The 18,055-nt window shown below is 38.3% G+C and overlaps 3 protein-coding genes across 5 annotated transcripts in view; 2 read left to right on the top strand and 1 right to left on the bottom strand.

The window, feature by feature from the left end:
• The window catches only part of LOC116403313 (sphingoid long-chain bases kinase 2, mitochondrial-like), a 69,974-nt gene extending 67,273 nt beyond the window's left edge, over positions 1-2,701 (top strand). The window contains exons 10-13 of one of the 3 annotated variants that reach the window (XR_004216007.1): positions 1,614-1,664; positions 1,758-1,913; positions 2,427-2,499; positions 2,615-2,701. The gene's annotated coding sequence lies outside the window, so the exon portion shown is untranslated. The remainder of the gene's footprint in view (positions 1-1,613; positions 1,665-1,757; positions 1,914-2,426; positions 2,500-2,614) is intronic. The other 2 variants (XR_004216008.1, XR_004216006.1) reach the window with 2 other exon arrangements.
• The window catches only part of LOC116403315 (NAD-dependent malic enzyme 2, mitochondrial-like), a 101,600-nt gene that overhangs the window by 28,014 nt on the left and 55,531 nt on the right, over positions 1-18,055 (top strand). The window lies entirely within an intron of this gene.
• LOC116403447 (pectinesterase inhibitor-like) lies at positions 521-1,039 on the bottom strand. The gene has a single exon (XM_031884595.1). The coding sequence runs from the start codon at positions 1,037-1,039 to the stop codon at positions 521-523; it is 519 nt and encodes a 172-aa protein (XP_031740455.1).

Here is an 18,055-nt window from a genome sequence, read left to right as displayed (position 1 = left end):
AGATCACAAAAAGTAATATAAATTTTTTTCGACAATTTAAGAATAAAATAGATGTATATAATTTTTTTTCTCCACGAGCGCATTTAATATAGTAGAGATTTCAACGCTGATTACAAATTTAGTTTACATCATGTCAAGGTAATATTACTCTGTATTTTTTTCCCTAAAAGAAGGTGTCCATAAATTTGTAACTTTTTGCTACTAAACCCAACTTTAATTAGTGTTTATGTAATGTTTTAAAATATTTATAAAATATAGTACAACTTTAGTAATTTTTCATCGGCAGGAAATTATCTATTAATATAAGTCTATTAGTGTCTATTAGGATATTATATTTTCAAATCTCGTCTTTTATTTAGTTATTTTGATTAGTTGGAATTATCTATTAATTGATTTTTTTTATCTAATTTTAAATTTTAACCAAAGTAATCAATTCCGATCACCATCCCACTGTAATGTTATTATTTTAAAAATTAAACTTCATTTTATTTATTGATTAAAATCTTCAAGTACATAGCCTTCAAAGAAGATTGGATATAACCAAAATAATGCTGCATATATCATTTAGAGTCTTGCCATTCTTCAAAAGCAACGATGTATCCTTAGGCGGCTGTGCGAACTTATCCTGACAGTCACCAATATTAGTCATGGCACCAGAAGTTACAATATTGACACCATTAAAGTCCCCAAGTGCCAAGTCCTTTTGGGCATTTTCAATGTCACCAATAGCTTCATCATAGCTCTCAGCACAAGACGAATATCGTTGCTTAAGTTGAGGATTGGTGGCGGTTTTTGCCAGTGAGTTGGCTAAAGTCAAAGATTTTTCAGCATTTGTATGAGCAAGGTTTAAGGTGTATACAGCCAAGCCTTTTAGATTTGTAGTGCCCGCAGATTTCAACACACTTGAACAAAATTGTGGATTTGAGGTTTTTGGACAGATGGTGGAAACGACGTCATTAGATGATGCCACATTTGAAATGATGGTGAACGAAAGAACTCCAACGAGAGAGATAATAATGAGACAAGAGTTATTGGCCATTTTAATTTTTCTTTGTTGTTTCCCGTCCTTATTGATATGATTCATTTGATAAATACATATATATATAGATGAAATTTAGAGAAATTGTTTGTTTTTCTTATGGAGGAGAAATGGCAGTTGTGATTACATAACTAAATAACCCATTCTAGTCTTTTGTTTGGTACTTTTATCTTGAAATAGCCCACCCAAATCAATTCATGAATAATCACATTAATTGTCTTTTTTTTTTTTTACATAATTACAACTAAGATGGGTTTATTTTTATTTTTATTCAAAAGATACGACTAAGATGTTAAATTTTGAATTTTCTCATCAATCCATTAGAGGTGACCTATGCTCCAATCTTTTCTTACCAACAATTTAGGCCTTATAAGTGTATAGAAAATTGAACAGTGAATAGGATAGTTAGGCTTTGTAAAACTTACAAGTTACATAGTCCAAACTCTGATGTCTCTTCCGTTCCTGTCCTGCTTTGATTTTACCCCCTTCTTTTCTCAAATACATTTTTCTACATTGTCGTTTCTTCTTCTCTAACTCATTTTTTCCAATTATATAACATGTCCGTATGTACCAGAAATACAGTGAGCGGAATTCATGGAAGTTTTTCCCTGTTTCAAGTTCTAAGGTATGTGCCTCCAGACATCCCAGAAGTCAATATCCTAGTGCTTTCTGTATATATATTGAAGAATTTTCGTTGTTTACTTTTCTGGCTGAAAAGGGGGGACACGAAACTTATGTGACAGAAATCAAAGGATAACGTGTCTACAGTAAATCGAAATAAGAGTCTGGTTTTCATTGAGTTCAACGTATTCCTCAAACAGAAACACAGGGCCGTATGCATACTTCTACGACTACAGTAGTCATCATGCTAGAGGTAAACTATTCCATAAGTTCACTATAAATTGTGAAATAAGAACTGTCTGATACTTGTCAAATAAGAATTGCATGCGTTAATCAGACTAATGTGTGGTAGAATATTACCTGAATTTGCTAAGTTTGTCCTGGACAGTTGTCTAATGTTAATTCTTTCCCCATTTCCTTTATAGGTCCCTGATATGCTATTGTGCTCCATTTTTGCCATTAACAATTATAATGTGAAAAGCTATCTCTTTGTTAAAAATACCTAGATGATGGATTAATGTGGAGTGGCCGATTAAAATGTTCTGTCATATCACACCAGTGCCTTAACATGAAAATCCAAGTGCATTACTATACAGTTATCCTTATATATAGTTGATATTCATAGTGTTCGTACTGTTTCTCTGTAGGAGTGTTAACAATTTAGATATGATAATTTCTCTTATTTGACTTTGTTCTCCGTTGCATTTGCATCTTGATCAGCTATGTTTATCTTGATTTGTTGAGCTTATGTTATTATTGCATCTAGGCAGATGAAGTTGAAGTAGTGATTGATCCGAAGGACATTGAACTGACTACTGCAAGATCTGGGGGCGCAGGAGGTGTAACTTTACTTCAAATATTGCTTGCAATTAGCTCTCTGAATTTGTTCTCATAAAACCAAAAAAATGGTAGAATAACCTTTCTATTTATTTCTCGTTGTCAATAATTATGCAGGGCGAAATGTCAACAAGGTGGAGACAGCAATTGATCTTTCCCCAAGCCGACAGGAAACCACATTTTTTGCACTGAAGAAAGGACTCAACTTGAGAATAAGATTCGGCTTTTCTATTGCTACGAGCCAAACTATGAGCATCCATTACAATCATAGCATTTCTCACATCATCGTATAAATTACGTGAATGTGCACCTCATTCATACAATTTATGTATTTTTCTTTTTATGAGTACAAATTCGGGGTAGAGGGATTTAAACCCGAGACCTCTTGGTTCTAAGTACATACATACAGGCGTTAGTTGAGCTTGGTTGACAATTTCTATACTTTTTTAAGTAACAAATAATTGGAGAAATTTTGTGGCTATATTTATGATTTTTCTCAAAGAACTTAAGGATCTTTATTACCATTTCTATATATTGTGGGAATTTTTGCAGACATTGATATGGGTGAAACAAAGAAAGTAAGCGAACAAACTAATATTGGACAGTTGGAGTTCAGCCCTGCACGACCCTTTGACAAAGCCCTTCCCTCACTTCTAGCCACCATTGTCCATTGTTCACACCTAACACAACCTAGTGGTAGCATGTCACTTCCTCCTTGCCAGCCAGTTCACCCCAGCCTGTAGGTCAGTCAGCCTGTTATAAAAGAAAAAAATCAATTTTTATGTTTATCCATGAAAAAGGAATGAAAAGGTTTATCCATGCAAGCTTCAAACAAAAGTCAAGGATGTCGATCCTTCCAGGGAGTCCAAAGTTCCCCCCTTATTTTTCTCCATTTACTTTGATTTTCAAAAGCTTTTAGGACAGAAAAAGCAATTTTTTGAGTGGGTGTGGGTAATAGCTTGCTTAGCTTGCATGTTTAGTGTAAACTTGGGGGTTCAAATTTTGCCCAAATTTCAAAATTTTTCAGAATTCTTTCCATACAATAATGAGCATTATACCTTCTTAGCTTAATTAGATCTTGCATAAAAAGCATGATTGGCAACCCTTGAGCACTGAGCTCGGGTTTATGATGTGAAATTCTGAATTTTGATGAGTATATGTGCTGAAATTTGAGCATAAGCTGCTGTCTTTTTTGTTTTAAGCTCCTTTTAGCTATTTCTTATTGAGATGTGAATGCATGATTGAGAAAATGGTGTGTGTGTTGTGAATGCTTGATTGCATGTATAATAAATAAGTGCATGGATACTTTTCTAGCTTTGTCTTCCTTTGTTGCTTTGTCGTGACTTACCTATGACGCACTTAGTCCAAACCTAGCCTAGATAGAGTAACAAAGGATAGGAGGCACTCTTTAGAAACTGGGATGGTTTTAACAAGTTTGTCTTGTCAAACATGAGTTAGAAGCCTCTTGTCTAGCCACAGTGAACTAAATCCCTTTAGAAAAGGGTCGACATTAACAAAACTTATTGTCACTTCGAAGGGAGCAATCAAACTTAATTAGTAACTAAATGTAGAACCATAGAAAGGTTAGCCCACCGATTCTAGCAAGGCCTAGTTACCACATTGCATACCAAAGAAAGAAAAGAGAGACTTGCAAATGCAAAACGTAAAAAGGTGAGACAATCAAGAGCTATAAAAAACAAACAACACATGTAATATACATTAGAAAAATCCCATAAAAAAACAAAGAGCCAACTTGGTTCGGTCAAGTAGAATGTGTTGAGTTCCCTAACTATCAGAGCTTTTAGCAGAAAACTTTACTTTTGGCCTAACCAAAACCAAACCACCTACTCTTAGCGTTCTAAACTTAGCATCGAGCTTGATGAGGGCTTTGAAAAGAGGAGGAATCCTCCCCGATCCACATTAGGGGGAAAACAAGGCTTGTTGTCACTCCGAAGGGAGCAGTCAAACCTAGCATTGAGTTTGACGAGGGCTTTGAAAAGAGGAGGAATCCTCCCCGTTCCATAGTAGGGGGAAAACGAGGCTTGTTGTCACTCCGAAGGGAGCAGTCAAACTTAGAAACTAAGTTTAGAACCATAGAAAGGTTAGCCCACCGGTTCTAGCAAGACCTTGTTACCACATTGCATACCAAAGAAACAAAAGAGAGACTTGCAAATGCAAAACGTAAAAAGGTGAGACAATCAAGAGCTATAAAAAAACAAACAACACATGTAATATACATTAGAAAAATCCCATAAAAAAACAAAGAGCCAACTTGGTTCGGTCAAGTAGAATGTGTTGAGTTCCCTAACTATCAGAGCTTTTAGCAGAAAACTTTACTTTTGGCCTAACCAAAACCAAACCACCTACTCTTAGCGTTCTAAACTTAGCATCGAGCTTGATGAGGGCTTTGAAAAGAGGAGGAATCCTCCCCGATCCACATTAGGGGGAAAACAAGGCTTGTTGTCACTCCGAAGCGAGCAGTCAAACCTAGCATTGAGTTTGACGAGGGCTTTGAAAAGAGGAGGAATCCTCCCGTTCCATAGTAGGGGGAAAACGAGGCTTGTTGTCACTCCGAAGGGAGCAATCAAACTTAGAAACTAAGTTTAGAACCATAGAAAGGTTAGCCCACCGGTTCTAGCAAGACCTTGTTACCACATTGCATACCAAAGAAACAAAAGAGAGACTTGCAAATGCAAAACGTAAAAAGGTGAGACAATCAAGAGCTATAAAAAAACAAACAACACATGTAATATACATTAGAAAAATCCCATAAAAAAACAAAGAGCCAACTTGGTTCGGTCAAGTAGAATGTGTTGAGTTCCCTAACTATCAGAGCTTTTAGCAGAAAACTTTACTTTTGGCCTAACCAAAACCAAACCACCTACTCTTAGCACTCTAAACTTAGCATCGAGCTTGATGAGGGCTTTGAAAAGAGGAGGAATCCTCCCCGATCCACATTAGGGGGAAAACAAGGCTTGTTGTCACTCCGAAGGGAGCAGTCAAACTTAGCATTGAGTTTGACGAGGGCTTTGAAAAGAGGAGGAATCCTCCCCGTTCCATAGTAGGGGGAAAACGAGGCTTGTTGTCACTCCGAAGGGAGCAGTCAAACTTAGAAACTAAGTTTAGAACCATAGAAAGGTTAGCCCACCGGTTCTAGCAAGACCTTGTTACCACATTGCATACCAAAGAAACAAAAGAGAGACTTGCAAATGCAAAACGTAAAAAGGTGAGACAATCAAGAGCTATAAAAAAACAAACAACACATGTAATATACATTAGAAAAATCCCATAAAAAAACAAAGAGCCAACTTGGTTCGGTCAAGTAGAATGTGTTGAGTTCCCTAACTATCAGAGCTTTTAGCAGAAAACTTTACTTTTGGCCTAACCAAAACCAAACCACCTACTCTTAGCGTCTAAACTTAGCATCGAGCTTGATGAGGGCTTTGAAAAGAGGAGGAATCCTCCCCGATCCACATTAGGGGGAAAACAAGGCTTGTTGTCACTCCGAAGGGAGCAGTCAAACTTAGCATTGAGTTTGACGAGGGCTTTGAAAAGAGGAGGAATCCTCCCCGTTCCATAGTAGGGGGAAAACGAGGCTTGTTGTCACTCCGAAGGGAGCAGTCAAACTTAGAAACTAAGTTTAGAACCATAGAAAGGTTAGCCCACCGGTTCTAGCAAGACCTTGTTACCACATTGCATACCAAAGAAACAAAAGAGAGACTTGCAAATGTAAAACGTAAAAAGGTGAGACAATCAAGAGCTATAAAAAAACAAACAACACATGCAATATACATTAGAAAAATCCCATAAAAAAACAAAGAGCCAACTTGGTTCGGTCAGGTAGAATGTGTTGAGTTCCCTAACTATCAGAGCTTTTAGAAAAATTCCAGGTATCACTATACCGTTTGAAGAAATTCTACTAGAGCTAAATAGCGATCAAATCGGTTACGATATTCTTCTACATTCGTTTTCTGTTTGATTGAGAAAAATCTTCCAACCAAAGTTCCTTCTCGAATTGATCGAAACTGTACAAGCATTCGTTCTTTCAGGGCAGCCCAATTCTTAAAAACTTCCTCCAATTCCATCACCTGTGCACGTGCAATTCGACTTGTCTTTCTTCTGCTATATTGTATTGCAATTGGTGGTCTATCATTACTCTCCCTCTCCAAAGACACCTTGTTCTCAAGGTGGGAAATGAGGAAGCTTTTGTGTAAAATCATAACAATTCTCCCATGTAGCCTCATGAGGTGGTATTCCTTTCCAACTAACAAGCACTTCCCACTTCTTTGTTGCTGGATTTTTAGGATAGCCAAAATTGTCTGCTGGTAGTAACTCTTGAAATGTAGGAACATCATCAATTCCATATAGTTCGGTAAATGTCATTCCTCCCTCCATAGCTCGACATTTTGTCAAGAAACCGTAATCAGATGGTGTCCATGTCTCCATCATGTGTTACAGACTCACTCTAGTCTTTGTCAAACTCGGGTCACCCCTTATAACAACATTCTTTTCATTTTGTATGAAAGTTAAAGTGAGTTTCCGCCAATCCACTTCAGTTACCCCAACGTGTGCAGCCATTGCATTCCAAGGATGACATCACGATAGAACACTGATGTAGTGTTTCTATTATATTGACAATTCAAACACAACTTACAACATAAGCAAACCGTGAACCTCAGAAAATGAGTCACGTTACATATAATTCACAAACATCAAACAAAGAAAACCTCCTAATCCAAAATTCCGAACAACAAAATACTAATAAGCAAACCAGAATATAGAACACCAATCTTCTGCTTCCCCTGTCTTTCAAGGAGTATTGCAGACCTTTTCCTTCACTCCGAAAACTCACTTTAACAAAGAGGCAGCCACATTTTCAGGTACAGAAAATAAAGTAGGTAGTATATAGGAAGGCTAACCAGAACTGAGTTGCATAAGGTTTGTCCTCCGCCTCTAGAGATGTTATATCTTTTCCACCTTTCAAGTTTCTTGTGAATTCGATCAATGACTGGTTGCCAAAAAGACTTTTGTCGAGGGTAGCCTCCCAAAGGGAGACCTAAATATATAATCGGAAGCTGGAATAAAAAGAGAAGAGTATCATCGACAAATTGAAGCAAAGGGAGGTGGATCAAGTCTTTGCCAACAAGGAAACCTTCAAACTGGCTGTTAATATGAAGCTTGTTTATGATTTCTCCTAAAACCTCACTTACTAGGAGGAATAAAAAGGGGGAGAGGGGGTCCCCTTGGCGGATACCTCTAGATGCTATTATCCGGCCTCTAGGCTTACCATTGATGAAGACTGAATACTTTGGATTTTTTAGGCAGCCCATTATCAATGATATCCATTTTGAACTAAACTTTTTCAAAGATAAATTTTTGTCTAAAAAGTTCCAATTCACCCTATCGAAGGCTTTTTCCAAGTCAAGTTTTAAAATTCATCCTTTTTTCCGTTTTTCCCTATAATCTTCCACGGCCTCGTTAGCAATTAATATTGGGTCAAGAATTTGCCTACCTTCAATAAAGGCGCTTTGAGTGGAGCTTATAATTGCATCCATAACTTGTTTTAGACGTTCAGATAAAACCTTTGCAACAACCTTGTATGCTAACGTAGTAAGGCTGATTGGACGGAAATCCTTGACTAGAGTCACATTGTCTTTTTTCTGCACTAAACAAATGAAGTTTTCTTGGATGCAAGCATTTAATCTTCCATTTCTGTGGAAATCAGACATTAGTGATTTGAAGATATCCTTGAAAATAGACCATTGGGTGATTAGGAACTTCACTGTGAAGCCATCCGGGCTCGGAGCTTTATTGTTGCCAAGTGCCTTTACTGCCTTAAAGATCTCCTCCACTGAAAATTGGGTAACAAGAGCCTCATTCTGAATTGAGGAAACACAAGACCAATTACTGTTAATAGGGATGAATCTGTCCCCCGGAATTCTGGTATAAAGTGACTCAAAAAATTTCAGCATAAGCCTTTCAATGTCGCGGAATGAAGTCGAGACAACCCCATCATCATTTTTTAATTCAGTTATGAGGTTCCTTCTTTTTTTCGCATTTAGAAACCGGTGGAAGAAGCCCGTATTCTCATCACCCGAAGAAAGCCAATTGAGTTTACTCTTCTGAATAAAATTACGCTCTTCGTTTTGATAAATACTAAGTAATTCCGCTTGCAAAGCAGCTCTAGAATTCAACTCTTCTTGATTTAATCCAATCAACTCAGCCACAGAATCATATTTTTCTAATTTTGACATCAAGGATTTCTCTGTTTTTTTTTTACCTTAGCTTGCGCAGCAATATTCCAAGCTTTTACTGCCAATTTAACTGATCTCAACTGCTCATGAAGAATGAAACCAGCCCATCTCTGGAAGTTAGAGTTGCTCACTGTTTCAACAATAATCTGATTAGAATCACTAGACACCAACCAGCTGTTACAAAACCGAAAAGGAGAGGGACCCCAAAGAAAAGAACCAGCCTCCAAGAATCTGTTTTGGAGTTTGTTCGATCTGTTCGTGATGATACCAATCTGTTATGATCCTATTGCACTTGCAACTTTTAGGGTATTTTTCTTCCATTTCTTTTCTACTTCCAATTTCATTTTCAATTTCTGCAAATTTTTTAGTTTTTCATATGTATATTGTTTTCCAATGGTCATTTGTTGTGTGGTGTCTTTCTTGTAAGTCATTGGTTACTTTGTAAAGAGAAACACATTATGCACTATGTCATCGTTCTACTCTTTCTGCAACATTTCCATAAAGAAGCAAGAAAACAGCTAGCAGGCAGATCAAACTTTCTTAAATATTCAATTGGCCATTTCGCCTTTCTGGATTTAACATTCTGCATTTGTGTCGTTACCCTTAAATCTCCTCACATCTCTTTGTTCTTCCAACAATCGTTAAGAAAAATCCCTGTAAACCGAACCCCATGTATTCCCTTTTCTCCTCACTCGCCAGAATTTTGCCCACTCTCCAAACAAAATCATTTCAGCCTTACTTTTGTTCACTACCCATTTCCAAAAATTTCATTTCCCTCTGAAAATCTTTGTTGATGGCCAAACCTGTGGCTGGGAACCGTTCTCGATCATGTCCAGTGCTGAACCTCCCGATGGACTGCAAGGATCAAGGGTTAAGGTTGGTTTTTCTATTTTTGTTGGTTAGAGTTCGTGTTCTGTTTTTTTTTTACTTTGAGTTAAATCCTTTGTATTTGAAGAAATTAAAGTTATGGGATGTGATGCATGTTGGCAGGGAACTGATTCCTTAAAAGTTGGTTAGTGTTCTTGTTCTGTTTTTTTTTTTTTACCTTGAGTTAGTTACATTGTTTTTTGTAGGGAGCTGAATCCTTTCTTGGGAACGTTTTGGCGAGCATGGATGCTGTTTATTTTAGTTGGACGCCCACTGCAAAATCTGTTTTGGAGTTTGTCCGATCTGTTCGTGATGATACCAATCTGTTATGATCATATTGCATTTTGAAGTTTTGGGTATTTTTCTTTGGTTCTTTTCTACTTCCAATTTCTGCTTATTTTTTATTCTTTCGTATGTATATTATTTTTTAATGGTCACACGTTGAGCAATGTCTTTCTTTTAAGTCATTGGCTACTTTGTACAGAGAAGAACAAAGTGAACTATGTTATCGTTCTACTCTTTCTACCCCATTTCTATAAAGAAGCAAGAAAACACCTAACAGGCATATCAATCTGCTTAAACATTCAATTGGCCATTTAGTCTTTTGGGATTTAACATTGTGCCATTCTTGTCGTTGCCCTTAAATCTCCTCACAAACTCTTTGTTCTTCCAACAATCATTGAAAAAGATCCCTAGAATCGGAGCCCCATGACTTTCCTTTTCTCCACGCCGGCCAGAATTTTGCCCACTCTCGAAACAAAATCTTTCCAACCCTATTTTTCTTTACAACCTATTTCCAAAAAATTCATTTCGCTTTTTGGAAAATCATCGTCTATGTCGAAACCTGCATCTTGGAACTGATTGTTCTCGATCAAGTCCAGTGCTGAACCCCCGAATGGACTGCAAGGATCACGGGTGAAGGTTTATTTCTTTCTTATCGTTGGTTAGAGTTTTTGTTTTGTATTGTACTGCCTTGACTTAATTCCATTATTTTTGAAGAATTTAAAGTTATGGGTTTTGATGATCCTTTCTTAGGAACGTTTTGGCAAGACTGTACACTGCCTATCTGAGTCGGAATCCCACTGCAATATCCATTTTGGAGCTTATTCGATCAATTCATGTTGATACAAATTTTTTATAATCATAATGCATTTGGAAATTTTGGGGTATTGTTCTTCGTTCCATTTTTTTTTTCTACTTCCAATTTCGTTTTCAATTTCTGCATATTTTTTATTCTTTCTTATGTATATTGTTTTCTAATGCTCATATGTGGTGCAATGTCTTTCTTTTAAGTCATTGGTTTTTTGGTGAATAGAAAAACAAAGGGAACTATGTCATCGTTCTACTGTTTCTACGACATTTCCATAAAGAAGCAAGCCAGATCAAACATTCTGCCATTCTTTTGGTTCCCTTAAATATCCTCACAACCTCTTTGTTCTTCCAACAATCATTAAGAAAAATCCCTGTAAACCGAACCCCATGTCTTCCCTTTTCTCCCCACTAGCCGGAGTTTTTCCCACTCTCCACACAAAATCCTCTCAACCTTATTTTTCTTGACTACCCATTTCCAAAATTTTCATTTCCTTGGAAATTCTTTGTCGATACCGAAACCTGCAGCTGGGAATCGATTGTTGTCGATCATGTCCCCGGTGCTGAACCTCCCAATGGACTGCAAGGATCAACGGTTAAGGTTTATTCTTTTGTTATCGTTGGTTTGAGTTCTTGTTCTGTTTTTTTCTGCTTTGATTTAATTGCATTGGTTTTGAAGAATTTAACGTTATGGGTTGTGATGCATGTTGATAGCAAGCTGAATCCTTTATTAGGAATGTTTTGGTGAGCATGGAGTCAGTTTACCGAGTCGGAATCCCACTGCAAAATCTGTTTTGGGGCTTGTTCGATCTGTTCATCATGATACAATTTGTTGAGATCATATCGCTTTTAGAACTTTTGGGGTATTTTTCTTCCTCCCATTTCTTCTACTTCCAACTTCATTTTTATTTTATGGATTGATCATTCAATTTCAGCAAACCCACTGGTTATGGTCAAAAGCATATTTAAGTTGAAGATATAGTATTACATTTACCTCGTAAGTTTTTGGATGAATTGGTGATTTAACATGGTCTAGAGTGGATAGTTTAGGAGGCTGTTAGGCCACCATTGTTGTTTACCTATAATAGAAGAAAGAAAAATAAGGCACGTTAGGAACCAACAACAGTTACTTAAAAAAGATGACAGTTATCTAAAACTGGAAGTTAAATGGATGAGAGGGAGGTGGGAAAGGGCAGGCAGTTTTTAGTAAAAGGAAGGGCCTGCAATACTCCATGAGAGATAGGGGAAGCAGAGGGCTCACGATCTTGTTCTGGTTTTAATTGTAGTATTTTGAATTGTGTTTATTTGTGTTTTGGATTAGGAGGGTTTCTTTGCTTGTTGTTTGTAATTTCTCTGTAATTTTCTTTTTATTGTAACTTTGAGTTTCAAATGTCAATATAATAGGGAACAGTACATCAGTGTTCTATCAAGGTTGTATGTTCAAAAGTGAGTAGATAGTTGAGGAGGTCCAATGTTCAAAAGTGAGTAGATGGTTTAGGAGGGTCCTATGTTCAAAAGTTTGCTGGTGTGTATCTTTGTTGGCTCGACATGTTTTTAATTTATGATTGTTGTTGGTGGAGAGAGCGGAAGATGCCGGGGACAGCTTGGAGAAGATCAAGCGGCAGCTGGCCTCTGGGTCTGGTCGGAATTTGTTGCAGGGTCCCCTTCTAAAGCGATCTGAAACAGTAAACTAACGCATTGCAACTCTTTCTGTCTTTCCTTTTGTTTTGAATTGATGGTTACTGCTTAATTGCGCTGTCTTTAGGTCTTCCATTTAAATCGTTCTGACTGTTTTAGTGATATTTGAAGACTTAATTAAATCACCTAGAAGTACTTATTAAGATTAGGACGTCGGGATTTGTGATTTCAAGGAGATTAGAAATGTGAGAAATGCCCATGTTCGTGATCTAACTGTCGGCATATTTGTGTTTATGAATATGGCCGTCGATGTGATAGTATTCTCAGACTGTTTTGTAGTGCGCATATGCAGAATTGTGGTCACATTTGATCAGCCTTCTATTTTCTGCGTTTCTGTTCTTAGACAGCATTTTTTTATGGCAATGAGCCTTCATTGTAGCAAATCTGATTTTCTCTATTACAATGTTTGCAGTTGAGGAAATGGAATGAGCGATGGGTAGTTTTGGACCCAACAACAGGGAAAATGGAGTAACCATACGTCCCATTTACACTGTTTTTGGTCCTTCCTTGCTTGGTTCAATGTAGTAATATGTTGGTGGAAACAGCTCATTTCTAATGCTGCTGCCGATGGTGATGGGGTCAATGGACCTCTGCCAAGAGTGTTCATATCACAAATTGTTGTGGATTAGTTGAGTAAATAAACTCAGGTGCGTTTTACCGAATTCTCGATATGAAGAAATCTGAATATATTTTTTCCTTCTGAAATTTGGCTACAAGCTGTATCTGGGTGCTGCAGTAAGTGTATTGTTAGCGATGTAGTAGGCATAAGGTGGGAATAGGATGCATTTTGTGTTTTATCCATTTAAGTTTTTGGTTTATGCAACAAAACCTTAGCTTGAATTACAACTTCATATCATTTTTCCTACTGCATTCAGGACATAATCAGAAGATACACTGAATGTTCTTGCATTGGGATTAAGCATGCTGCTTTGGTTGGTTCTCTGGGTTCCTTCACATGGGAAAAGCCTTTGCATTCAGAGTTTGAGCAATTAGCAAGGCTTTTAATCTCCCATGACTCTGAAACTTATGTTATTTAGGTCACCATATTATCGTGGAGAATGAACCAAATTTCATTTCTGAATTGTGATTTCACCAAGAATTTGAAAACAAAAATGCATATTGTTTTCTTTCTGATTCTCTTTTATTGCGTATTATTTTTTATTGGTCATTTACCTCCCACAGATGACATGAATAGCGCCAAACAACTACAAAGAGAACTGCCACACTCCTATAATTGCTGCTAACCTACCTAACTAAGAATATACGACAATCTCGAAAATGTGCCAATGAGAGACATCATCAGATCCAGAGATCAAGTTTGCCAAGAACTACTCATAGTAGAATTTGCAAATATGTGGTGCAAACTGAGCCAAGAATAGACAACTCCAACCTTTTTGGAATAGACGTGGTTATCAACCTTTTGACTCTCTTCTTCTTTTCTTTCCTGACTTGGATTCACTGCCCTGATCATTGGATGAATTTAGTGACTTTCCCTTTGAGTTCTCCATTGTTTTCCCAGAAGTTGATGAATGCTTCTGTTAGGATTCTACACCCTTTTTAATAAAATACCCAACTATGGCTAAACAGAGACAGCACCCTGTGATCCTTTATTTATATATATAGCCCAAAGTTACAGCTACAATAAGGAATGAAAACAAGAACAATGAACAATAAGAACAAACCTGCACCCTTCACAAGAAGGATACCCCTCTCCTATCGGCTGCTGCCGCCTCCCTTTTCTAAAAGATAACCAAAAAGATACCTATCCCTATTTCTCAATCATTCTATTTATACTCACCCTCAAATTCCTACCCAGTGGGACCCACCTGCACATTCTTTTATTTCCCACTCATTCTCTCTCCTTACATGTTGGTGAGTTTCCCTTCTTACCCTTCCTAACATACGTATGTATGATTGGGGGTCTCACAACACCCCTCGGTTCCAAATTCACCTTGTCCTCAAGGTGGAATGTGGGAAACTGTTGATTCATTTGATAGACAGCTTCCCATGTGGCTTCAGTTTCTGGTAAATTCTTCCACTTGACTAGCCATTCGTTAGCTCCCAATTCTTTGTTCCAGCGAATTCCCAATACCTGTTCTGGCCATAGTTGTAATTCGAAATCTGTTGTCAACATAGGTTGCTGTTGCTGCACAACCTTCTGCTTACCTAACTTGAGCTTCAACTGTGAGATGTGGAACACATCATGAATACTCGCCTCTGGTGGAAGTTTCAATCTATAGGCCACCTCTCCTATCTCTTCAATGATTGTGTAAGGCCCGTAGAATTTTGGCGCCAGCTTTTCACACCTTTTCCGAGCTAAGGATCTCTGCCTATAAGGTCTGAGCTTTAGGTATACTTCATCACCCACCTTGAACTTCAATTCCCTTCTTTTGGTGTCTGCCCATTTCTTCATGCGGTTTTGGGCTAACTGAAGGTTCTCCTTCAAGGCGTTCAATGCCAGATCTCTCTCCTTGAGCATTATTTCTACCTCATCATTCTGAGTTTTTCGGGTTCCGTAGGATAGAATCGGGGGTGGTTGCCTTCCATATACGATCTTGAAAGGGTTGGAACGTATGGATGAATGGAAAGTAGTGTTATACCACAGTTCAGCCCATGGAATGAACTTATGCCACCTTTGAGGTTGCTCATTGCAAAAGCATCTCAAGTATGTCTCCAGACATTGGTTTACCCTTTCCGTTTGCCCATCTGTTTGTGGGTGGAATGCCGTGCTTCTTTTCAGTTTAGTTCCCATAGTTGTAAATAACTCCTTCCAAAAATGACTAATGAAAACTTTATCCCTGTCGGATACTATGGATTTTGGAACCCCATGCTTGCTGATGATCTTTTCAATGAATGTCGTCGCCACTTGTTTAGTTGTGAAAGGGTGCTTCATAGTGATGAAATAAGCATACTTGCTCAATCTGTCTACCACCACCATTATCACATTCATTCCCCCTGCCTTCGGTAACCCTTCTATGAAATCCATTGACCATTCTTCTAGTATGGCTTCCGGAGCAGGAAGTGGATGTAATACCCCTGCTGGTTTCGTCGCCTCATATTTGTTTCTTTGACAAATCTCACACTGTTCCACATATTTCTTAATATCAGCCTTCATTCCCTCCCAGTACAGCTCTCCGCTCATCCTTTTATATGTCCTCAAGAATCCCGAGTGTCCTCCTAAGATGGAGTCATGGAATGTATGCAGCAATGTGGGAATCACTGACGACTTCTTTGATAATACTACTCTCTTCTTGTAGAACAGTTTCCCATTCTCCCAGCTAAATTTGCTAATTCCCTCTGGATTCTGTTTCAATTCTTTAATGGTTTTCTGTAATTCCTCATCTTGGTTGACTTCCTTGTCTATCACTTCCATGTCTACAATGCCAGTTGTCGTCAAGGAGTTTACTTCCAGCGGATATTCCATCCTAGGAAGGGCATCTGCTGCTTTGTTTTGTAATCCAGGTTGGTATAATATTTCAAAATCGTATCCCAGCAGTTTGGTCAGCCATTTCTGAAATTGGGGTTGTACTTCCCTCTGCTCAAGGAGAAATTTCAATGCCTTTTGATCTGAGATAATTGTAAACTTCCTTCCTAATAGATAATGACGCCATTTCTGCACTGATAATACTACAGGCATCAGTTCTCTTTCGTAAATGGACTTGGCCTGGGCTCGTGTCGACAATTTCTGGCTGAAGAAGGCTATGGGGTGACCATTCTGTGAAAGTACAGCTCCCAATCCTGTCCCTGAAGCATCTGTTTCGATTAAAAAAGGTAGATCCCAATTCGGCAGTGCTAGCATCGGGATAGTAGTCATGGCCATCTTTAATTTTTCAAAAGCCTCGGTTGCTTGTTCATCCCACGCAAAAGAATTCTTTTGCAACAATCTGGTCAAGGGGGCTGCAATTTCTCCGTATCCTTTCACAAACCTACGATAATAGCCCGATAATCCCAGAAATCCTCTCAGACCCGTGACATCTTTCGGCTGAGGCCATTTCACCATGTCTTTGATCTTCTCCTCATCAGCCTGTACTCCTTTACTCGAAGTTATATGCCCCAAATATTGGATTTTGGAGTGAGCTATGACACACTTCTTCTTATTTGCAAATAGATGGTTATCCCTCAACACTGCAAATACCATCCCTAGATGTTTCTCATGTTCTGATATATCCTTGCTATATACAAGTATATCATCGAAGAATACCAATACACACCTTCTTAAAAAAGGTTTGAATACCTGATTCATCAAGGACTGGAAGGTGGCTGGTGCGTTTGTAAGACCGAAGGGCATTACCAGAAATTCATAGTGACCCTCATGTGTTCTGAACGCGGTCTTCTCAACATCTTCCTTCTGCATCCTTATTTGATGGTAACCGGACTTCAGATCTAGTTTTGAGAAAACCGTGGCTCCATGTAATTCATCCAGCAGTTCTTCTATCACTGGGATAGGAAATTTGTCCGATATGGTTACTTGGTTGAGTTTCCGGTAATCTACACAAAAGCGCCACCCTCCATCTTTCTTTTTGACCAATAAAACAGGGATGGAGTAAGGGCTATGACTGGGACGTATCACACCTGCTTGCAGCATTTCCACCACCAATTTCTCAATTTCCTCCTTCTGTACATAACCATATTTATATGGTCTGACATTGATGGGCCTTTGGTTCGGTAAAACCAATATACGGTGATCTATTTCTCTCTTAGGGGGTAGTTTCTTTGGATCCTCAAAGATGTCTGCATACTGTTGTAACAGATTTTTAATCATTGGAATCTCTTCCTCGTCCCCTTTCATTTCCTGCTCCGCTTCCACCTCCGTGTCTACTTCATACTTTTGGAATTCCAACAGAAAACCCTGATCTTCATTTTCCCACGTTTTCTCAATGGTTTTCAGGGAACATTCTGCTTGGATGAGGGATGGGTCTCCTTTCAAGATAATTTTCTGTTTGCCTAATCTTCATGGTGCCTGTTGTATCCAGCCACTGCATACCCAATATTACATCCACATTTCCCAACTCAATAGCAAAAAAATCAGCCACCACCACCACCCCTTGTAGTTCCAATTCCACTCTCTTGCAAACACCCTTGCCTGTACACTTGGTGCCATCTCCAATTGTAACTGCAAACGGGTTACCTTTTTCCAGATATAAGTTCTTTTCCTTTACTGTCCGGTTATGTATAAAATTATGGGTTGCTCCACTATCAATCAGCACTATCACTCATTTGCCCTTTATATTTCCCTTCAGCTTCATCGTTCCCTTCGATGCCATCCCATGGATTGTCTTCAATTCTATTTCCTCCCCTTCAGCAAAATCCAGATGGTTTAATTCCACTGTTTCCCCTGGTTCCTCTTCCATCTTGCCTTCCTCTTCCTTGCTCTCCTCTTCATTCATGATAAATAACATCAGCTCCCTTTTTTCCTTCACTCTACATCTGTGCCCTGGTGTATATTTCTCATTGCATTTAAAACATAGGCCCTTATCCAATCTGGACCTGAATTCTGCGTCTGAAAGTCGTTTGATAGGAGGTTCACTTTTTTGATAACTACCCTTAATAGGTATAGTTACTTGTTTTATGGGGAAATCTGTCCTCCTCATGTAGCCTTTGTCTGTTCCATCTTGGATTTTTCCTGCATACTCTTCTTTTTTCTTTGGTC

The sequence above is a fragment of the Cucumis sativus genome, chromosome 4 (genome assembly GCF_000004075.3).
Source record: "Cucumis sativus cultivar 9930 chromosome 4, Cucumber_9930_V3, whole genome shotgun sequence".
Classification (NCBI taxonomy): Eukaryota; Viridiplantae; Streptophyta; class Magnoliopsida; order Cucurbitales; family Cucurbitaceae; genus Cucumis; species Cucumis sativus.
The sequence above is the reverse complement of the archived record's forward strand: the minus strand, read 5'-3'. Positions and strand labels throughout refer to the sequence as shown.

Bases quoted from the DNA above. Each gene is read 5' to 3' on its own strand.
- LOC116403447 (XM_031884595.1), bottom strand. From the start codon at position 1,039: ATGGCCAATAACTCTTGTCTCATTATTATCTCTCTCGTTGGAGTTCTT.